The sequence below is a fragment of the Mytilus californianus genome, unplaced genomic scaffold (genome assembly GCF_021869535.1).
Source record: "Mytilus californianus isolate M0D057914Y unplaced genomic scaffold, xbMytCali1.0.p SCAF_14, whole genome shotgun sequence".
NCBI lineage: Eukaryota > Metazoa > Mollusca > Bivalvia > Mytilida > Mytilidae > Mytilus > Mytilus californianus.
Window position 1 is genome coordinate 37,629,111 of NW_026262626.1, and position 18,622 is coordinate 37,647,732.

The following is an 18,622-nucleotide window of genomic DNA, read 5'->3' on the forward strand; positions in this document are numbered from 1 at the left end:
ATTAAAGACTAAGCACATTTTTCCGTGACGTCATTGTCAAAATACACATTGAAGTGATTTCCTGACTCACAGTCACTCATTCCTTACAATTCAGTTATTTTACAGTTGAAGAAACTTAATTTTCATATAGAAGGTAAAATTAATGTTGTACAAATGTTCAAGATGTAAAAGATAAGCACACCAATGTTTGCCTGCAGAATTGAGTTGTCATTCTGTTCATCAAACAACTGTCATATTCCTTACATGGTACAGGCATTTTTTGAAGATAATGCCTGTTAATGGTGGGCTAAACCTAGTTTCATAGTACTAAACCAATTAAAAAGGTGAGGAAAGGACCAAAAACATACAGATGACAATAGTGACGATTGTGATAAGCAATTTTTTGGCTCATATATAACCAAAAAAACATGATTGATAAAACAGTAATATCGGTATCATATTAAATGAATCCAGGTCCGTTTGCTAAAAATCATGTTCGCTCCCCTTCTTGTTCGCCCCTTTCATGTTCACACCCCACACGTTCACAACGTGGGTCCATTCGCACCCTTTTATAAAGGTTTTGTGTTGAATAATTTTTAAATTATGCTTAAGTTAATGCATTGCTTTAAAAATAAATAAAATAAGTTTTTTTTATTGTTTTAAAAAAAAGTGACATTCTAAAAACGTAAACCAATTTACTTTTTGTTAATTATTTTAAATTTGACAAAATGAATAATGAATATTGTTATGATGATCAAAGACTAATTAAGTCATTCTCTCTAATAAGACTTGTGAAACAGAGACAGAAGATTCCGTAAAGGCTATCAAACTCGTCACAAGCTGTTAAAATAATTATCATTCATTTTTTTTAATTTAAAGTCTTCAATGATTTTACTCCTACCTGAAGCTAACTACTTGTATTTTACTTTACACCAAACACATAGCAATAGTTCCAAATTAGCTTTGTAAATACCAATTAGCAGTAATCTTAAATAAATCACAATCGATAATTAATCATCTAATCACAAAAAAAAATTTCATTAAAAAAATTCACGAATTTTTATTCATGAAAATATAAATATTTTGATATATACATCTAAAAAGACATCTAATAATGCAACCGGTATTTGAATAAAAATAGGGTGCGAACGGACCCAGGGAGTGAACGTGTAAGGTGTGAATGTGTTTTTGGAGCGAATGGACCCAATACCATATTAAATAGACAAAGACGAAAAAACACTAGCATTCCGGCACCTCATGAAAATCTAAACCATGAATGAGCTCTTCAACTGACCAGTTTACATTTTTGTAAATACTCTTAGAATATATTTCTCGCATTAATCATCTTCTTTAATATCTTATCAAAATGTACCCCATCTCTTTTTATACGCCCGTTTACGGGACGTATTATGGTATACCGTTGTCCGTCCGTCTGTCGTACCGTCCGTCCGTCCTCAACATGTCAGACAATAACTCAAAAACGCTTGAACCAATTCGCATGAAACTTTGGTGTATTGTTTATATCTATTGACGTGAGCTCCCTTTCGTTTTTGATAAATTTAAAATTTAAGTTTCCGAGTTTTGGGTTTTTTTCATTAAAAAAGGGTGATTTTCCAGTTTTCGGACAACAACTCAAAAACACTTTAACCAATTTGCAAGAAACTTTGGTGAATTGTTTATATTTATTGCCATGAGCTCCCTTTCGATTTTTATACATTTTAGATTTTACGTTTCAGAGTTATGTGATTGTACAGGCATCTACAATAACTTTTTTCTCAACTTGCCCAATAGGACAAGTACACATCAAAACTTACTTGTCCGAATGGAATTGTAACTTGTCCAAAAAAAATTTCTTAATATTAACCTTTTTTTTGCATTTTAAGTTGATTCAATGAACATAAGAACAGAATTTGATTTATATCTCTTGATATCCTTTTCAAAAATATGAGACGAGAACAACTGATTCAAGTCATGTCACAGGACTTATGTTCTAGTTTTCATCAATGCCAAAGTCTCATCAGACTCTGCACATGAGGCACAGTCTGGTAGGCCTGTCAGTCTACACTCATTTGGTTTGTATCCTGGTCTTTCATGTTGGTAAAATATTGATTATTATGATTAATGCCTTACTACAAACAACTTTGTTTTTAATATATTAAAATGTTTATTCAAACGCAATCAAGTATTGTTTTGTCTACATATGATCAAATATGATTCTGTGAATTTTATGGTCAATAATTTCTTCATTTTTTATTTAAAAATTTTTTTTTGTTAAATAAAATTTATCATATTTATTATAAGCAACAGAATAAGGTAGGGAAATGAGGTACTGGTTGGCTTGTTCCCGAAATGTCTCCTACGGTGCCATACTGTCTATTAAACATGGAAGGATTGGTTTCCGTGCCGGTGCCGAACTGTCTTGTTACCTTATCTACAAAGCCATTCTTGATTTCATCTAAGACTGGTTTCTGAGAATATTACCCGTTTTATCTGTTATAAAGTATCTGTCAAAGAACCAGTTTTAAATTATCGATTGCAAGTAAACATGTCAAATTAATATTTGTTTTTATCTTTTCTTGTTTTTTGTTTATTATTTTGTTGATCAAAGTTGGATTTAATTTATTTTCTACAAAATGATTTTACTTGTCCCGTCGGACAACCTTGATCTAGCTTTTACTTGTCCGACCTTTTTTTCCTCTGGTACCGGACAATCGGACAAGCGTTATTGTCCAGCCCTGTTGTATTCATAAAAAAGGGGGTATTTTTCAGTTTTCGGTCAATGGCTTGAGCAGTTATCATGAAACTTTGGTGACTGGTTTATATCTATTAAGATAACCTCCCTTTAGTTTTTCATGAATTTCTGATATGACATTGAGAAGTTATTGAACTTTATTCTTTGAAAAAGCGACGGGCGTATCATGCACTCATGGCGCAGCTGTTTATTAAATCTGATACTCATAAAATAACTAGCTATCAAACAAGTGTACAATTCTTTCTGTAATTTTGGAACAGAAATGGAAACAATGAATTTAGAAATGTTTTACTCTAAAATGGAAACATGAATAAATTGTAAAGAATAAGATAAAATTAAAGTACAACTTACCAGTAGGAAAGCTTTCCTTAATCTATAGAAATACTGTCCGGACAAGGTTTCAATATCAAAGTCTCGACATCCAGTCTCTTGTACAAGAAAAACAAATCTATTAATTATAAACTAAGGTTATATATAATACATGTATCTAAAAATAGAAAAAGGGGATTTACACTACTAGTTAAAAAGGATGGAAAAGTTATCAACATGCATGACATGTGCTGTCATACATATTTATACGACCGCCAAAAAATTTTTGTGGTCGTATATTGGTATGACGTTGGCGTCGTCGTCGTCGACGTCCGGCGTCGTCCGAAGACACATTGGTTTTCGCACTCTAACTTTAGTTTAAGTGAATGGATCTCTATGAAATTTTACCACAAGGTTCAATATCACAAAAGGAAGGTTGGGATTGATTTTGGGGGTTATGGTACCAACAGTAAAGGAATTAGGGGCCAAAAGGGGCCAAAAATAAGCATTTTTGTAACTTCCAGACATAACTTGTGTGTTAGTGTATGGATCTCTCTGACATTGTACCACAAGGTTCCATATCACAAAAGGAATGCTGGGATTGATTTTGGGGGTAATTGCCTCAAAATTTTAGGAATTAGGGGCCAAAAAAGGGGCAAAAAACAAGCATTTTTCTAGTTTCATGACAATAACTTGTGTGTAAGTGTATGGATCTTTCTGAAATTGTACTACAAGGTTCACAAAGGGAAAGCTGGAATTGAGTTTGGGGGTAATTGCCAAAATGTTTAGGAATTGGGGGCCAAAAAGGGACCAAAAATAAGCATTTTTCTAGTTTCCAGACAATAACTTGTGTTCAAGTGTATGGATCTCTCTGAAATTGTACTGCAAGGTACCATACCACAAAGGGAAGGCTAGGATTGATGATGGGGGTAATTGCCTCAATATTTAAGGAATTAGGGGTCAAAAAGGGGGAAAAAACAAGCATTTTTCTAGTTTCAGGACAATAACTTGTGTGTAAGTGTATAGATCTTTCTAAGATTGTACTACAAGGTTCCATATCACAAAGGGAAAGCTGGGTTTGAGTTTAGGGGTAATTGCCTTAAACGTTTAGGAATTTGGGGCCAAAAAGGGGCCAAAAAACACATTTTTCTAGTTTCCAGACAATAACTTGTGTTCAAGTGTATGGATCTCTCTGAAATTGTACTGCAAGGTACCATACCACAAAGGGAAGGCTGGGATTGAGTTTGGGGGTGATGAATCATAAGGTTCAAAAAATTGGGGGGGGGGGGGTTCCTTTTTTTTTCTTTTTTTCCTTTTTTTTTTTTTTAAATTTTCCATTTTAAGTTGGTTATTTCTGATTTATATTTAAAAGCAAATAATAATGATATGGTAGGAGATACACACCAAACAGGATGTGTAAATTTTTATATAATAAGTATTGTGCAATAGCAAGAAATTTTCAATTGCACAGTATTGCACAATAGCAAGAAATCTTCAATTGCACAGTATTGCGCAATAGCAAGAAATCTTCAATTGCACAGTATTGCGCAATAGCAAGAAATATCCAATAGCACAATATTGCGCAATAGCAAGAAATTGTCAATTGTACAGTATTGCGCAATAGCAAGAAATATTCAATTGCACAGTCATGACAGTATTGTGCAAAAGAAGATACTTTGTATAAATTGCTTATTTCTTGACCAATTTCAATGGGGTTTTATTCTTGAATTCTTGGGGTTCTTTAATATGCTGAATCTAACCGTGTATTAAGTTTTTGGATTTAGGCGCCGTTTTTAAATTGGTCCACAATGAGGTCCAAAGGGTCCAAAATTAAACTTTGTTTGATTTCATCAAAAATTGAATTATTGGGGTTCTTTGATATGCCGAATCTAACCGTGTAATTAGATTCTTAATTTTTGGTTCCGTTTTCAAATTGGTCTACATTAAGGTCCAAAGGGTCCAAAATTAAACTTAGTTTGATTTTAACAAAAATTGAATTCTTAGGGTTCTTTGATATGCTGAATCTAAACATGTATTTAGATTTTTGATTATGGGCCCAGTTTTCAAGTTGGTCCAAATCGGGGTCCAAAATTAAACTTTGTTTGATTTCAACAAAAATTGAATATATGGGGTTCTTTGATATTCTGAATCTAACCATGTATTTAGATTTTTGATTTTTGGGCCCCGTTATCAACTTTGTCCACATTGAGGTCAAAAGGGTCCAAAATTAAACTTTGTTTGATTTCATCAAAAATTGAATTCTTGGGGTTCTTTGATATGCTGAATCTAACCATGTATTTAGATTTTGGATATTGGACCATAATAGGTGAATGTCCAATTTAAAATTTTTAAGTTCTTAGACCACATTCATTCTGTGTCAGAAACCTATGCTGTGTCAAATATTTAATCACAATCCAAATGCAAAGCTGTATCAAGCTTGAATGTTGTGTCCATACTTGCCCCAACTGTTCAGGGTTCGACCTCTGCGGTCGTATCAAGCTGCGCCCTGCGGAGCATTTTATTACTATAGCTTTTCTTTTTCAGTGTGTCAACATGCCGTTAGAATGGCTCTTTGGAAAGAAAAAGACTCCAGAGGAAATGTTGCGACAGAACCAAAGGGCATTAACCAAAGCAATGAGAGATCTGGATAGAGAAAAAGCAAAGATGGAGCAACAAGAGAAGAAAGTTATTGCTGATATTAAGAAAATGGCAAAGCAAGGACAGATGGTTTGTTATTTTTACTTCCTGGTTTAATGTTGACATGCACATGCTCCATTGGTTTTTAAAGTGTAATTGTGAAATAATTTTTGTGGAAGAGAATTTTCAGGCATTTTACATATATTCAAATTGTGCTTGCTTATATATAATCAAGTGTATGGGATCATGAGTTAAATTTGTTTCTCAACCTAAAAAATATTTAATTTGCATTACCGGTAAATGCTTTTCTGCTTAGCATGCATTTGTGTCATCACAAATTATATATTTCCAATTCTGAGTGAACTGGAGACAAGGATTGTATATACTCAGTCGTGAAAAAATAAATACAAGAAGAAAAGGTAGAATGACCCAAGTGATTTGACTTAACATATAAATTAACAAAATTAGTTCATGTATATAACAAGTGAATCCTGTAGTTCAGGTTGATCACCACTCAAAATCGCTCTTACAATACTAAGTCGTATATTTCTGGTTCAACTAGATGAAGCGAAAATATCTTTAGGGTAGTTCAGTCCTGAAGGGTACATTTGTAATCCTTTTAAGTACTTTTTGCTACACATGTGCCATGCATTTTTTTTTTTAATTGTATATTTATACAAACAAACCAAGTTTGTATTCTGTTGTCTCGTATAGTAATATTTTTCCGTAGTCTCATATTTTTAATTTTTTCTCCAGTCTAATGTTGTATATTTATTGAGTCTCATAAAGTGAAATATTGTTTCTGTACTTTTTGTGTGAGGTTGTCCAATTCTTTTATAGTTGTTAGGGTGGTCTGCAAAACTCCTTGTTTATGCCTCTAGTGTCAGTGATCAAAACATTCCAGGTCACCAGTGGAAGGCTTACTAAATTTCTAGAGACATTTTTATTTACCTTTTCCAAAGATCAAGGTAGGTATATGCAAGCCTTCCATTGATAAGATGAAATGTTTAATGATCACATCAATCTATATTTAACTGATGTAACTTTTCTGGTAAAATTATGTTCTGTTTGTATTGATAAGCAAGTCCTGACATCCCACAATTATTTACACTAAAACTCTCTTAATAGAGCAAATCTCAAATAAAGTCCCGATCTCATCCTTGTAAATGAGCAAATACCAACTCCGAAAAACTATACCAAATGTCACAAAAAGGGGTATCTGTGTGTAAAACAAAAACATAGTCTCAGCAAAATCATACTGGCTTAAAGCAGAAAAATATTTTAGAATGAATAATAATTTATTTATAAAAAACAATTAATCAATCTGGTTTTGGCCCTAGGGAAACACTCAGCATACAAGACAATTTTTGAGTTCCTGCCTGAGCAAGTCAGCTTGCAACCTCCAGTGTGAGGAAGAACCTGCCTGCCCGACAATACGCCAGCCGGGGAATGTGAAGCGAGGGTTCTCCACTTTGGCGATGAGACTAGGCGTCTCATCTGAGGCCGGGGAATGTGAAGCGAGGGTTCTCCACTTCGGTGATGAGACTAGGCGTCTCATCTGAGACTTGGGAATGTGAAGCGAGGGTTCTCCACTTCGGTGATGAGACTAGGCGTCTCATCTGAGATCAAACTGGCGCTGGAATAAATTTGATAAAATTTGTCCCCGAAATGCTTGGGGATGAATGAAATTTTAGAAATAACCAGTGATAAAATTCCATCAAGGTCCAAAAACTCAGATGGAAACAGCTGAGTGCCCCCAAGGATTTAGGATTAAGATTTTTTCACCTTCAATAAAGTCATGAGAAAAAAAAAAAAAAAAAAATTACAATGAAAATATATGTACATACATGATATATACATGATATATATATGTGTAGATCTACATCCAAATTTACAATTATGTAACTAAAAGTAGTCAGTATTAAAACATTAAAATGATTTAAATTAATATTTCCTAACAATTCTTGTGCATACTTAATTGAAGTAGATGACACTCTTACCTATATACCTGCACTAACTATCAGAGGACAGCGTCCTAGTATTTTGACCAAATGGTCACATGATAATACTATAAAATTATATTCAATATTCAAAGTTCTAACATGAGAATGCTATAACAAGATATTCAGTAATTCAATGATGAGATTACTATAAAAATGAATATCAGTAATCCAATGATGAGAATGCTATAAAAATTATTATCAGTAATTCAATGCTGAGAAAGGTAAAATATGATTATCAATAATTCAATGATGAGAATGCAATAAAAATTATTATTAGTATTTCAATGAGATGAGAATGCTATAAAAATGGTATTCAATATCAAAGATTTTGAACTGAGAGCTACACTAGATTGATTCATATAGATTTTGAACATCATGAGAGATGCATTCAGTATTGTAATTCGGAGAGCAAGAAACTGCCTGTACAACAATATGCCAGTTTGGGAATGTGGAGCGAGGGGTCTCCACAAGGGGGTGAGACTTGGTGTCTCATCTGTAGCTGTTAGTGTGCTAGGTCTGTATGGGGAATATCCCATGTGCTGGTAGATTAGCCAATGTCTATCATAACTGGTACTGAAATACAGGCATGTTAATGCTATAAAACTATATTTAGTATTCAAATATGATAAATTTTCCTAAAAAGATTTTGAAGAAAATACCACTGTTCAGTATGCAGTTAATAAATAATTCTTTCGAAAGCCTGAAGCTCTCATCATTGAATACATGTTATATGCAGTTATATATTTAATAATTCTTTCGATGTGTTTGTCTAAAGTTCAAAGTACAGCTATAAAGAACAGTTAGATTCTGAGTTGGTATTGACTGTTTGTATATACTGCTGTCTCCAATGTGAACATTGGGTGTGTAAATATAAAAATTTTGAAATGCATGTATACTCTACGGTAAACATCACTGTATTCCCAAATATAAATCTCTTTAACATATTAGGTTTCAACAATAAAACTCCACTGTGTATATATATATAGAGCAATAATACCTATGTACATACTGTCTTTGTTATTGTAAAAAGTGGTAAAAATACCTGTCTAAAACATAATAAAATCTCTATAATATCTTTAAAGTAATAGGCAAACTGTACGGTTCCTTGGTTCTTGGGTTTGCCGTATTTTAAATGCAAAGTAGTCTATTTAAAAAGTGTAAGTTGTCAGATTCTACGGATTCAAGTATGCTTGAAATAGCAATGTCCCAAGTAAGTTACAATTTGGTTTGAAATCAAATACTTCTGGACTCGTTCGGCACTGTTGAGGCTGTAGTGCTGCCTTGTAGTCAATATGCTAAAACTGTGTATCCTACATGCTCTGTTTGAATAGTGGAGGAATAATGTCCACACAGATAACAAATCTGAACATACTCTTGGGTCCATGTCGAAATACAGAGGCTCTAGTATCAAAATATGGTAGTCATGTCTGTTGTAATCCTGTTTACACATGAGAAATTCTGAACTTGATAAATGTGAGACTAGTTGCTGATTGTGCTTTAAACCCACAGATGAAAGATGAAATATTGTAAAGATTATCCAATTGGTGATACTATGATTATTATACTGCAAATGTTCATGAGAATATATAGGTATGAACAAAAGTAAAGTTTAATAATAAGGTCCCATTGACATATAATTCCAGCTGTAGCCACATCTTAGGTAAAATGAAGAACTTGATAGTGTCTAATGTCTTTGATTGTAAATCTGATGAACCTAATGTGCATACAGGAGGTGCAATCTGTCTCCATCCTCAGTGTTTAGATATGCGAATAAAGAAAAGAAGAAAGGTGTCAGTAATAGGCGATATCAAATGCTTATTTTTAAACTATAAATATATATAAATTTATATGTAAAACAAACAGTTACTGTTTATCTATTTAGAATCATTTGAAATCTGATATAAGGATGTAGTTAGGTGAAATTAAAAAGATCTGGAGTTAAAATTTATACTATAAACCAGAACTCATTAGTTAAGGGGAATTAAAAAAAAAATTAAAATTTATATAAAAACTTCAAAGTGTCAAATGCCAGGGAAATTAACCTCAAGATATAACAAGTGGTCTGTGTATGTTAATTAAATGTATCCAGAAAGTCAGCATCTTTATTATCACATTAATTATTAAGTGTAAGCTGGAATGGCTGTTTGTATAAACAGTACTTATATTACATATAAGTACAATAAGAATAACCAATTGTTCTTTTAATGAAATAAATGTTTATATGTTTCTTTCTTTTAGGATGCTGTAAAGATTATGGCCAAAGATTTAGTTCGAACAAGACGTTATGTAAAGAAATTTATTTTGATGAGAGCTAATATTCAGGCTGTGTCACTAAAAATACAGACATTAAAATCAAATAATGCTATGGCCAATGCAATGAAAGGGGTTACAAGAGCCATGCAAACAATGAACAAACAGGTAAGCCAAGAACCAGCTGTTGTCTTATGTCATATTTTAGTGTTTTTTTTTGTTATTGGAAAATAAGTTGTTGTTGGCAGATCTTTGATTGTTGCTTTTAAATTTATTCTAAACTTTTTATAGACTCTGGAAGTTTGTTGCTTGACATATTGTTTAGACACCCAGCTATTGTAGAAGACTGTTGTCCTCTAGATCATGATGTCTTTTGGTTGTTTTTGTGGTTGGTTTGCTGTCTCATTGACATATACCCCCACATCTCGTTTATTCAAAATATTATTATACATGTGTATAAATACTGCTACAATGGGTGAAAAATCAAAAGTAAAGTAAAAACCTACATTCATTAAATTATTTAAAGTTTATTTTTGGAAACAGACTGCCTTAATTACAAAAGTACTCTCCTGTATCATAAGGCTTTCTGGTAAATTTTCACCTATTTGTAACTTACTTTGCATTTAAATAAAAAAATTAATATATAAAAATAAGGATGTGGTATGATCGCCAATGAGAGAACTATCCACCAGAGTTTAAATGAAGTTGTATTATTCAATTATAGGCCACAGTACGGCCTTCAACAATGAGAAAATCCCCATACTGTATAGTCGGCTATAAAAAACTCTGTCATGAAAAATGTGAAACACTTCAAACAAGGAAACTAACAATTTACGACAAACACATGTGACAGACATAAATCAATGACAACCACTGTACTACAGGCTCCTTACTTAAGACAGGCACATACAGAATGTGATTGGCAGGGTTAAACATGTTTACAATGCCTTTGAATAAAAATAATTAAAATAGCCTTCTTATTGTATACAAATTGAAATTAAGGTTTTTATAAATTTAATGTTTATACACGTACACTAGCCTCTACAAAATGAAAAAAATTGATTGACTGGTTTGCGGGAACTATAAACAGATAAGAACATAACATTTTCTATAAGTGCAAATGTAATATCAAACCATTGAAATTGGTGTAAGAGAATACAATTGCATCCAAAGTAGTTTGACCTTTGTATTAATTCTGTAGTTGAAGCTTCCACAAATTCAGAAAATAATGATGGAGTTTGAGAAACAATCAGAAATAATGGAAATGAAAGAAGAAATGATGAATGATGCTATAGACGATGCTATGGGTGATGAAGACGATGAAGATGAAAGGTATGGTGACATCAAAAGTACTTTTTTAATTGAGGGCATAAATTGATGAAAAAAATTAGTTTATTTTTATTTAATTTCTTGAAAATTGCTCAGAAAATTACAAGCCTAAATAATTTTAAATGGCCAAAGGCATGCAAATCAATGCTAGTCTTACTGATAATGAAAGGCAAGGTACAGTAGAATTATGTAAAAGGAGTACATATGAAAATTGTTTCTAGTTGATACATAAATATATAAGAAAGTGAAATGAAATAATTTTTGTCACACTTTTCTTTCATGTCTTATGAAGTGTTGTTATTTACACATAAAACAGGCAAAGAAATTAAAAAAAATAGAGATTTTTTTGCCTGTTTTTGGGATAAGATTGCAATCAAAACCCTATGGTACTCAGGGGCAGATTCAGGCGGGGGCGTGGCGGGCGTGTGCCCCCCCTAAAATTTGCAAAGCATGGGTTGTCCTCAGCTTAATAAAGAATATTTCAATAAATTTACCTCAAAAAAAATTTTTGCCTCGCTCCGCTGGGCGAAAATTTAAGTTTGCGCCCCCCCTAACCTAAATTCCTGGATCCGTCCCTGGTACTGACTTGATATCTATATCTTCCAAGGTTGATCACTACCTTTGATAGTTCAAACAAAATAGTGCAATGAAGTGATCATTATTTAGATCCTATCCAGTCAATGTCATGCAATTCTTTGATGATATGTTATACTTTGATATTTAAGTTACAATATGATGTGTATTTGAATTACCATACTTGTCAAGAAAACATTTTTTTATCAAAAATTACATAAGTAATGCATGGTGTATGAATCTGTTATAAAAATAGGTTTAACTACAAATGTACACTCATGAACAAAGAAAGATAACTCCAACTAAAAATGCCTACCAAAATACAATTCAATATTTTATTTAAAAACTAACAAAATTGCAAAATGAAAGCAATCTTTACTCTTCAGTGCTCACAAGCACTTTGATTGTGTAAATGTCATTGCTTGGTAAAATCTTCTGGATTTCAACCACATTTAGACCTAGGTAACATAGAGCACAGGATTCAACAAACTAAATGTTGAAGTCAGAAAGGTTATTTGTAATAAAAGACATATATAATGTTAACATGTCTTTTTGTTGACACTTACTAATTTTGACATCATTAAGAGAACGCTGATATGTGAATCTATAGTGAATCCTATCTAGTCATTGTTTCACTGTAAAAATGATACATTTTGATAATGGCCAGTGTATCCTAACTTGAATTTTAAGCTAGAAATAGGGGTCATAATTGGCCCCTTACTAAACTTACTCCTTTATGATATTGTATAAACTTTGTCAGATAATGTTGACCTAAAATTTAAAATAATTTCCACTTTCAACCTGCCCAAAATTTTGACCTGCTTTTAAATTAAAGTTATTCCCATTTAAATTTTTAAATTGTATATACATTCTTTTTTAGCTCAGCTGGCCCGTAGGTGGCCGAAATGGCTAAAAATAGAACATAAGGGTAAAATGCAAGTTTTGTCTATTATCTTGAAAACCACTATAAATAGAGAAAATCTGATGAAGGCAAAAATGTTTGGAATGATGAGATCTACCTATTGTCCATTACTTCCTAACTGTCAGACCACTATAGGTTGCCCTCAAATGATGAACTTTTTAAATTTTTGCCTATTATCTTGAAAATTATAATAGATAGTGAGAAACTTTATACAGCAAAAATGATCAGCAAGATAAGTTCTACAAATAAGTCAACATGGTTGAAATCGTCTGAAGACCACTTATTGGAGTTAGTGCCCTTTAATGATGATTTTTACCAACTTTTTGTGTTCTTGCCTAAAATCTGAAAAAGTATAATAGATAAATACTAGATAGAAACTTAAATATGCGAAAATGATCAGCAAGACAAGATCTACCAATAAGTCAAATAGTTGAAATCTTCTGACGACCCCTTATTGGAGTTAATGCCCATTAATGATGGTTCTGACCAATTTTTTGCGTTTTTGCATTATATTTGAAAAACTATAATAGATAGATAGAAACTTAAATAAGCAAATATGATCAACAAGACAAGATCTACAAATGAGTCAACATGCTTTAAATCGTCTGATGACCCCTTATTAGAGTTTTCTCTTTAATAAAGATTTTTATCATTTTTAACCGGATTTTCAAAGGAAAAATCGGTTATTGATTTGGGGATGTATGGGGGGCGGGCGATGGCTGCCAAACAGTGTCCGTTCATTTACATGAAAACGCTTTGATGAATTTTTTTCAAATTTTGATATGTTGTTTCCTGTGACAAAAAGAAGGTCAAGTTCAATTTTCAACTTTAGCTTTTCCTGTTTTTTTAATTTTGGACCCTTTAGAAACCAGAAATTTTCTTATTATGTGATTGAGTTATTTCCCTTTGAACAGAAATTAATAAGTTTATGTATAGCTGAGATGTATAGATAGTCTATCAATGATTGTATCTGTTCAATTGATTAGTCAGGAGTTGTCAAAAATTTATAACTATTTTTTTTTTAAGTCATGTGTGTTTTGAAGGTAGATGTCACAGTTGTTATGTGGTATTTTATTTTTGTTGTGTGTGTTAATGTTAAATTTTTACTTGATCCTGTTTGGGTGTCCAGATTTGCAAATATCATTTTCATTAGATAATAATCTATTTTTATTAAAGGATATATTTCATTACATTACATTGTGTAGATAAAGTTGTTGACATTGAAAGATAAGTTGCAGATAAGATATTAGTTTCTGACAAATGAAAGAAAAAATATTGGGAACTATTAGTTATATTTGATTATAATTTGAAAACATCATATCTAATTTTAGAGAACAATTTTTTAGTGGTGAAATCATTACTGGTTCATGGAAACAAGTTTGAATTATTTCCCTTTGAACAGAAATTGTTTTAATTAATAAGTATTTCATAAAAAAATGAATTTTTGGGGTTCTTTGATAAGCTGATTCTAACAATGTACTAAGATTTTGGATATTGAACCATAATAGGTAAATGTCCAATTTCAAATTTTTCAGTTCTTTGATCACATTTATTTTGTGTCACAATCCTATGCTGTATCAAATATTCAATCACAATCCAAATTCAGAGCTGTTTTAAGCTTAAATGTTGTGTCCATACTTGCTCAACTGTTCAGGGTTCGACCTCTGCAGGAAAATCCGGTTTGCTGTCACTCTGACAGCCTCTTGTTTTGTGTTGTTATAAAAATAAGAAGATGTGGTATGATTGGCAATGAGACAACTCTCCACAAGAGACTAAATGATAAGGTACAACCAAACTTCAAAACCAAATCTTTATATCTATGGAAGAATTTAGTAAAGGTTTTAAGTAATTTGTGGTAACGAAATCCCTGAAATTGCCTACTATCTGAAAAACTATATTAGATAGATAGAAACTTAAATAAGCAAAAAATGATCAGCAAGATTAGATCGTCAAAGAAGAGATTTATGTCATGAATTCTATTCTAGTCCACTAAGATGAAGAGTATCCATTGTTGAAGATGCACATAGTCCTATGTGAGTGACACAGGCTCTAAAGAGCCTCTAGTTGTATTTTGTTCACAAAAAAACTAATTTTGATCCAGTTTGGACAAAGACTACTAAAAATTATCCTTCTATACTATTCTTATCTTTTTTTCAGTGATGCTATAGTTTCTCAAGTTTTAGATGAATTAGGTTTACAACTGACAGATGAATTATCAGGTAGGTTCTGTTATAAAGAATTGGGTTTACAACTGACAAATGAATTGTCAGGCAAGTTCTATAATATTGAATAAGGTTTACAACTGACAGATTGATTGTCAGGTAAAATGTGAAAGGGTCAGAAACCAGAGTGTTATTGCTATAAAGAAAAAACAGCAAACACCATGTCTCATTAAGGGAGCAACCATTTAACTTCAAGGAAGGGGGTTATGTTTTTTTGTCTTTTTTGGGGGGATCAGAATATTTTTTTTAGGAAAAAACCATAACCCTCCCCTTGAAGTTAAATGGTCGTTCCCTAAGAGATTCACTCTACACCACCAAATGTTGTTTTAATCAGAGCAATCGTAACTGCATGTACTGTATGCATTTGCCATCAAGTTCCCTTTTTAAACTAGCTTGACTGGTTTCTATTGAATAAAACTAACTTTCTGTTATCTAGCTTATTCTAATGTTTAAATTTATAAGAGATTATGTAACTGTTTAGAACATAATAAAAGATATACCCATATAATTTGGAATCTGAAATATTTTACTATGTCATATTTCTACCTGAAATAACTAGTTTACTCTATTTTTAGCAGAAAATAGGAACATAGAAATAAGAAGATGTGGTATGAGTGCCAATGAGACAACTCTCCATCCAAGTCACAATATGTAAAAAGTAAACAATTATAGGTCAAAGTACGGCCTTCAACACGGAGCCTTGGCTCACACCGAACAGCAAGCTATAAAGGGCCCCAAAATGACTAGTGTAAAACACTTCAAACAGGAAAACCAACAGTCTAATCTATATAAAAACCGAGAAAGTATAAAGATAGTTGAGGATAAATGAAAATATATAGATTATGATTTGATAACGTTTTGTCGTTCATACATTATTTATTTTAAAAATGATATCCTTTTTACAGGTTTGCCATCAACAGGGGGAACATTAGCAGCTGGGGCATCAAAACAACCGCAAGCACAGGCTGCCGGAGGAGGACCTAGCGATGCTGATGCAGATTTAGAGGCACGATTAGAAAATTTACGACGACAGTGAAACTGTGATAATATATAAACTGTGGTGTACATGAGCATGACATTTGTGTAGAACGAGAGAGCTGTTCATGTGCAATAGGGAACCTTCTTTCATTCATTAATCTTCACATGTGTATTCTTGGCATAAAAGGAAGGAACTCTGGGAATGTATTTTCTGTACTTAATAGTTATCTCTGTAGATTTTATACAGTATTCTTCCAGTATTTTCAAATAACGCCACATGATTTGAAATACCACTGGCCTGCTTCCCTAAAATTATCACACCAGACTTTTAAAACAATATATTATAAAATCTATTTCAGATAGCCCCATGGTGCTAGAATGCCCTGAGGAACCCACTGGTATAAATCAAATTAGGGAAAAATTATTTTGGAAACTTGAGTATTCCTCCTTTATTTTTAAACTGCGTTTTTTCCCTCATACATGGTGATGCAAAATATATTATGAAATATTCACATTTTAAGCCATAATATATTAAAAATAGTATACATTGCATTGGGTAATTTTCACTGGGTGTTCTGACAAACCAAGACGTTGTACTTTAACTTACATATCAATTAATTCAATTTCTGGTTGTAGTCATATTCTGTGTCTATGACTTTAGTCTGCATTAATCCATAAAAAGAATTCCTAACATGAGAAATAATGGCATTGATACATTTACAGTAAAGGAGCATCAACATTCAAAATGTAATTGTGCCTAAGTTTTATACTAATTAAAACCTAGATATTTTTTAAGGCTGCTTCTCTGTTGTATAAGTTCAATTATATAGTTCTTTTCAGATTGCTGCAAGTCATGTCCAAGATGACCTTTTCTCTTCCTGTTATTTATTTATATTCATACAATCTCTGAAACTTTTTATACTGTGTACTCTATGTACTATATTTTTCAGTACAAACAAGGTAATTTGGTTCAAAATTACTCTTGGTGGTGAATCACTCTGAAACTGGGGGACAGTTATTCAATTACAACCTCTGTGTGTATATTTATATGGAATATGCAGAAACTAACCCCTTATTTATTAACAATATCTGTTAACATTCACTAGTAGGAAGGATTATTAACTTATAATCTTGAGTGTATTGTTGTTTTGCAGGGTGACAAGCTTATCTTCAGATTTTAATTTTGAAAATATTAAAAAAAATATTCAAATTTTACATTTAAGTGAGAAGAAAATGGTTTTATCTGCAAACATAAATAAAAACTGTTTACCTCAACTGTAAGAGCTTTTTCATTAAACTGGATGTGGGATGGTGAAGGAGGGACTTCTAATAACCCCAAGAACCAACATGCTTTCTTCAATTTATTATGCATACTTTGAATGAACATACATTTTTGTATCTATGTCCAAGAAATAATTTCTCTTCATACTCTCTGGAGCCTTGGTGGCCAAGTGGTCTAAGTATTTCATCTGCTGTATCACTAGCCTGTCAACATAGAGGTGGGAGTTTGAACCCTGCACAAGGTAGGTGTTGTGTGTTTGACTCCAATCTTACTTGATTAGGATTGTCAGTAATCTAGCCTGAGGTGAGTGATTCTCTCCAGGCACTCCAACTTCCTCCACCATTAAAAACTGACCGCCATGATTTAGCTAATAGTGCTGAAATCGCCATTAAACCCCAACAATCAATCAACCATAATATTTTCTTCAATTTGAAAAAAGTACTATGAGGATTCCTTCCTACCAAAAGTGATAACCCTTGTTATATAGTGTTATTGAAATCCTATCTGGTATTATTTCTCAAATACAATTTTGCATGATGTGATTGTATATCTTAGTTGTCAACGTACAAAAAAAATGTATACTGATACACGTCTTAATATGAAGAAATGAAAATATTGTTCCACATTGATCCCTCAAATCATTTATTTTAAAATAAATTATTGTATTTGTTTTGATAGTTATATTGTATCATAGTGTAAAGTTATGTAAATAATTTTATATTGTGATTATTAAACAGTCATTTTATAGTTAACTCTTTATTTTGTCAAATTTAGACTATTGACAGGTAAGTTACCAATCTTTGTCTTTCTGAAATCAAACAGATATCTTGACCATTTTTCTTGTTTTGAAAGTAGATATAAAGCAGGTATCTTTAAGTTTTTATGACTACTGGATCGATGCCACCGCTGGATGACAGATAGTCCAAGATTGTGTCACCTTGTGTTGACATGAAATATCATTGACTTGGTAAATTTCTGTAAATTCTGTTTTTAAAATATGGAATTATTCTAAACACTACGGTTTTTCTAACACCAGTTAAAGATGGCCTTAGTCGTATTTGGTGGAATTTTTCGGGATTTTAGGCTTGCAATGTCCAACATCATTGTTTGAATTGGCCTTCCAACTTTTTTATTGGACCATCACTGACTTGGCCTATGTAGACGAAACATGTCTGATGTAACACAAGTTTTTGACAAAAGATTGACTGAGTATCTTTGATGAGGTTTTTCAACTCCTTTAGACATAGTTGGAATAACATAAACGGTACCAATTTTTCTGCACCGGATGCGCATTTCGACAATCAATGTCTCTTCAGTGATGCTCGAGGCCAAAATATTTGAAAATCCAAAGCTTATTAAAAATATGAAGAGCTATAAACCAAAATG

The 18,622-nt window shown here is 32.3% G+C and overlaps 1 protein-coding gene across 2 annotated transcripts; it reads left to right on the top strand.

Annotated features, from left to right (window-relative positions):
- The first annotated feature begins 25 nt into the window (after positions 1-25).
- On the top strand, positions 26-17,983 carry LOC127724490 (charged multivesicular body protein 2a-like). Of its 2 annotated transcripts, none has more exons than XM_052231477.1 (6): positions 26-133; positions 5,571-5,767; positions 9,919-10,098; positions 11,132-11,262; positions 14,912-14,973; positions 15,882-17,983. In XM_052231477.1, exons 2-6 carry the CDS (start codon positions 5,594-5,596, stop codon positions 16,010-16,012), a joined length of 678 nt encoding a protein of 225 aa, XP_052087437.1. In that variant the 5' UTR covers positions 26-133; positions 5,571-5,593; the 3' UTR covers positions 16,013-17,983. The 2 variants fall into 2 exon arrangements, with proteins under 2 accessions (XP_052087437.1, XP_052087436.1); XM_052231476.1 differs by having other exon boundaries at positions 35-133; positions 5,585-5,767.
- The last annotated feature ends 639 nt before the right edge of the window (positions 17,984-18,622 follow it).

Coding starts and splice junctions, on each gene's coding strand:
- LOC127724490 (XM_052231477.1), top strand. CDS start 5,594: ATGCCGTTAGAATGGCTCTTTGGAAAGAAAAAGACTCCAGAGGAAATG. Junction 10,099..11,131: donor TGCAAACAATGAACAAACAG/GTAAGCCAAGAA, acceptor TTAATTCTGTAG/TTGAAGCTTCCACAAATTCA. Junction 11,263..14,911: donor GAAGACGATGAAGATGAAAG/GTATGGTGACAT, acceptor TCTTTTTTTCAG/TGATGCTATAGTTTCTCAAG.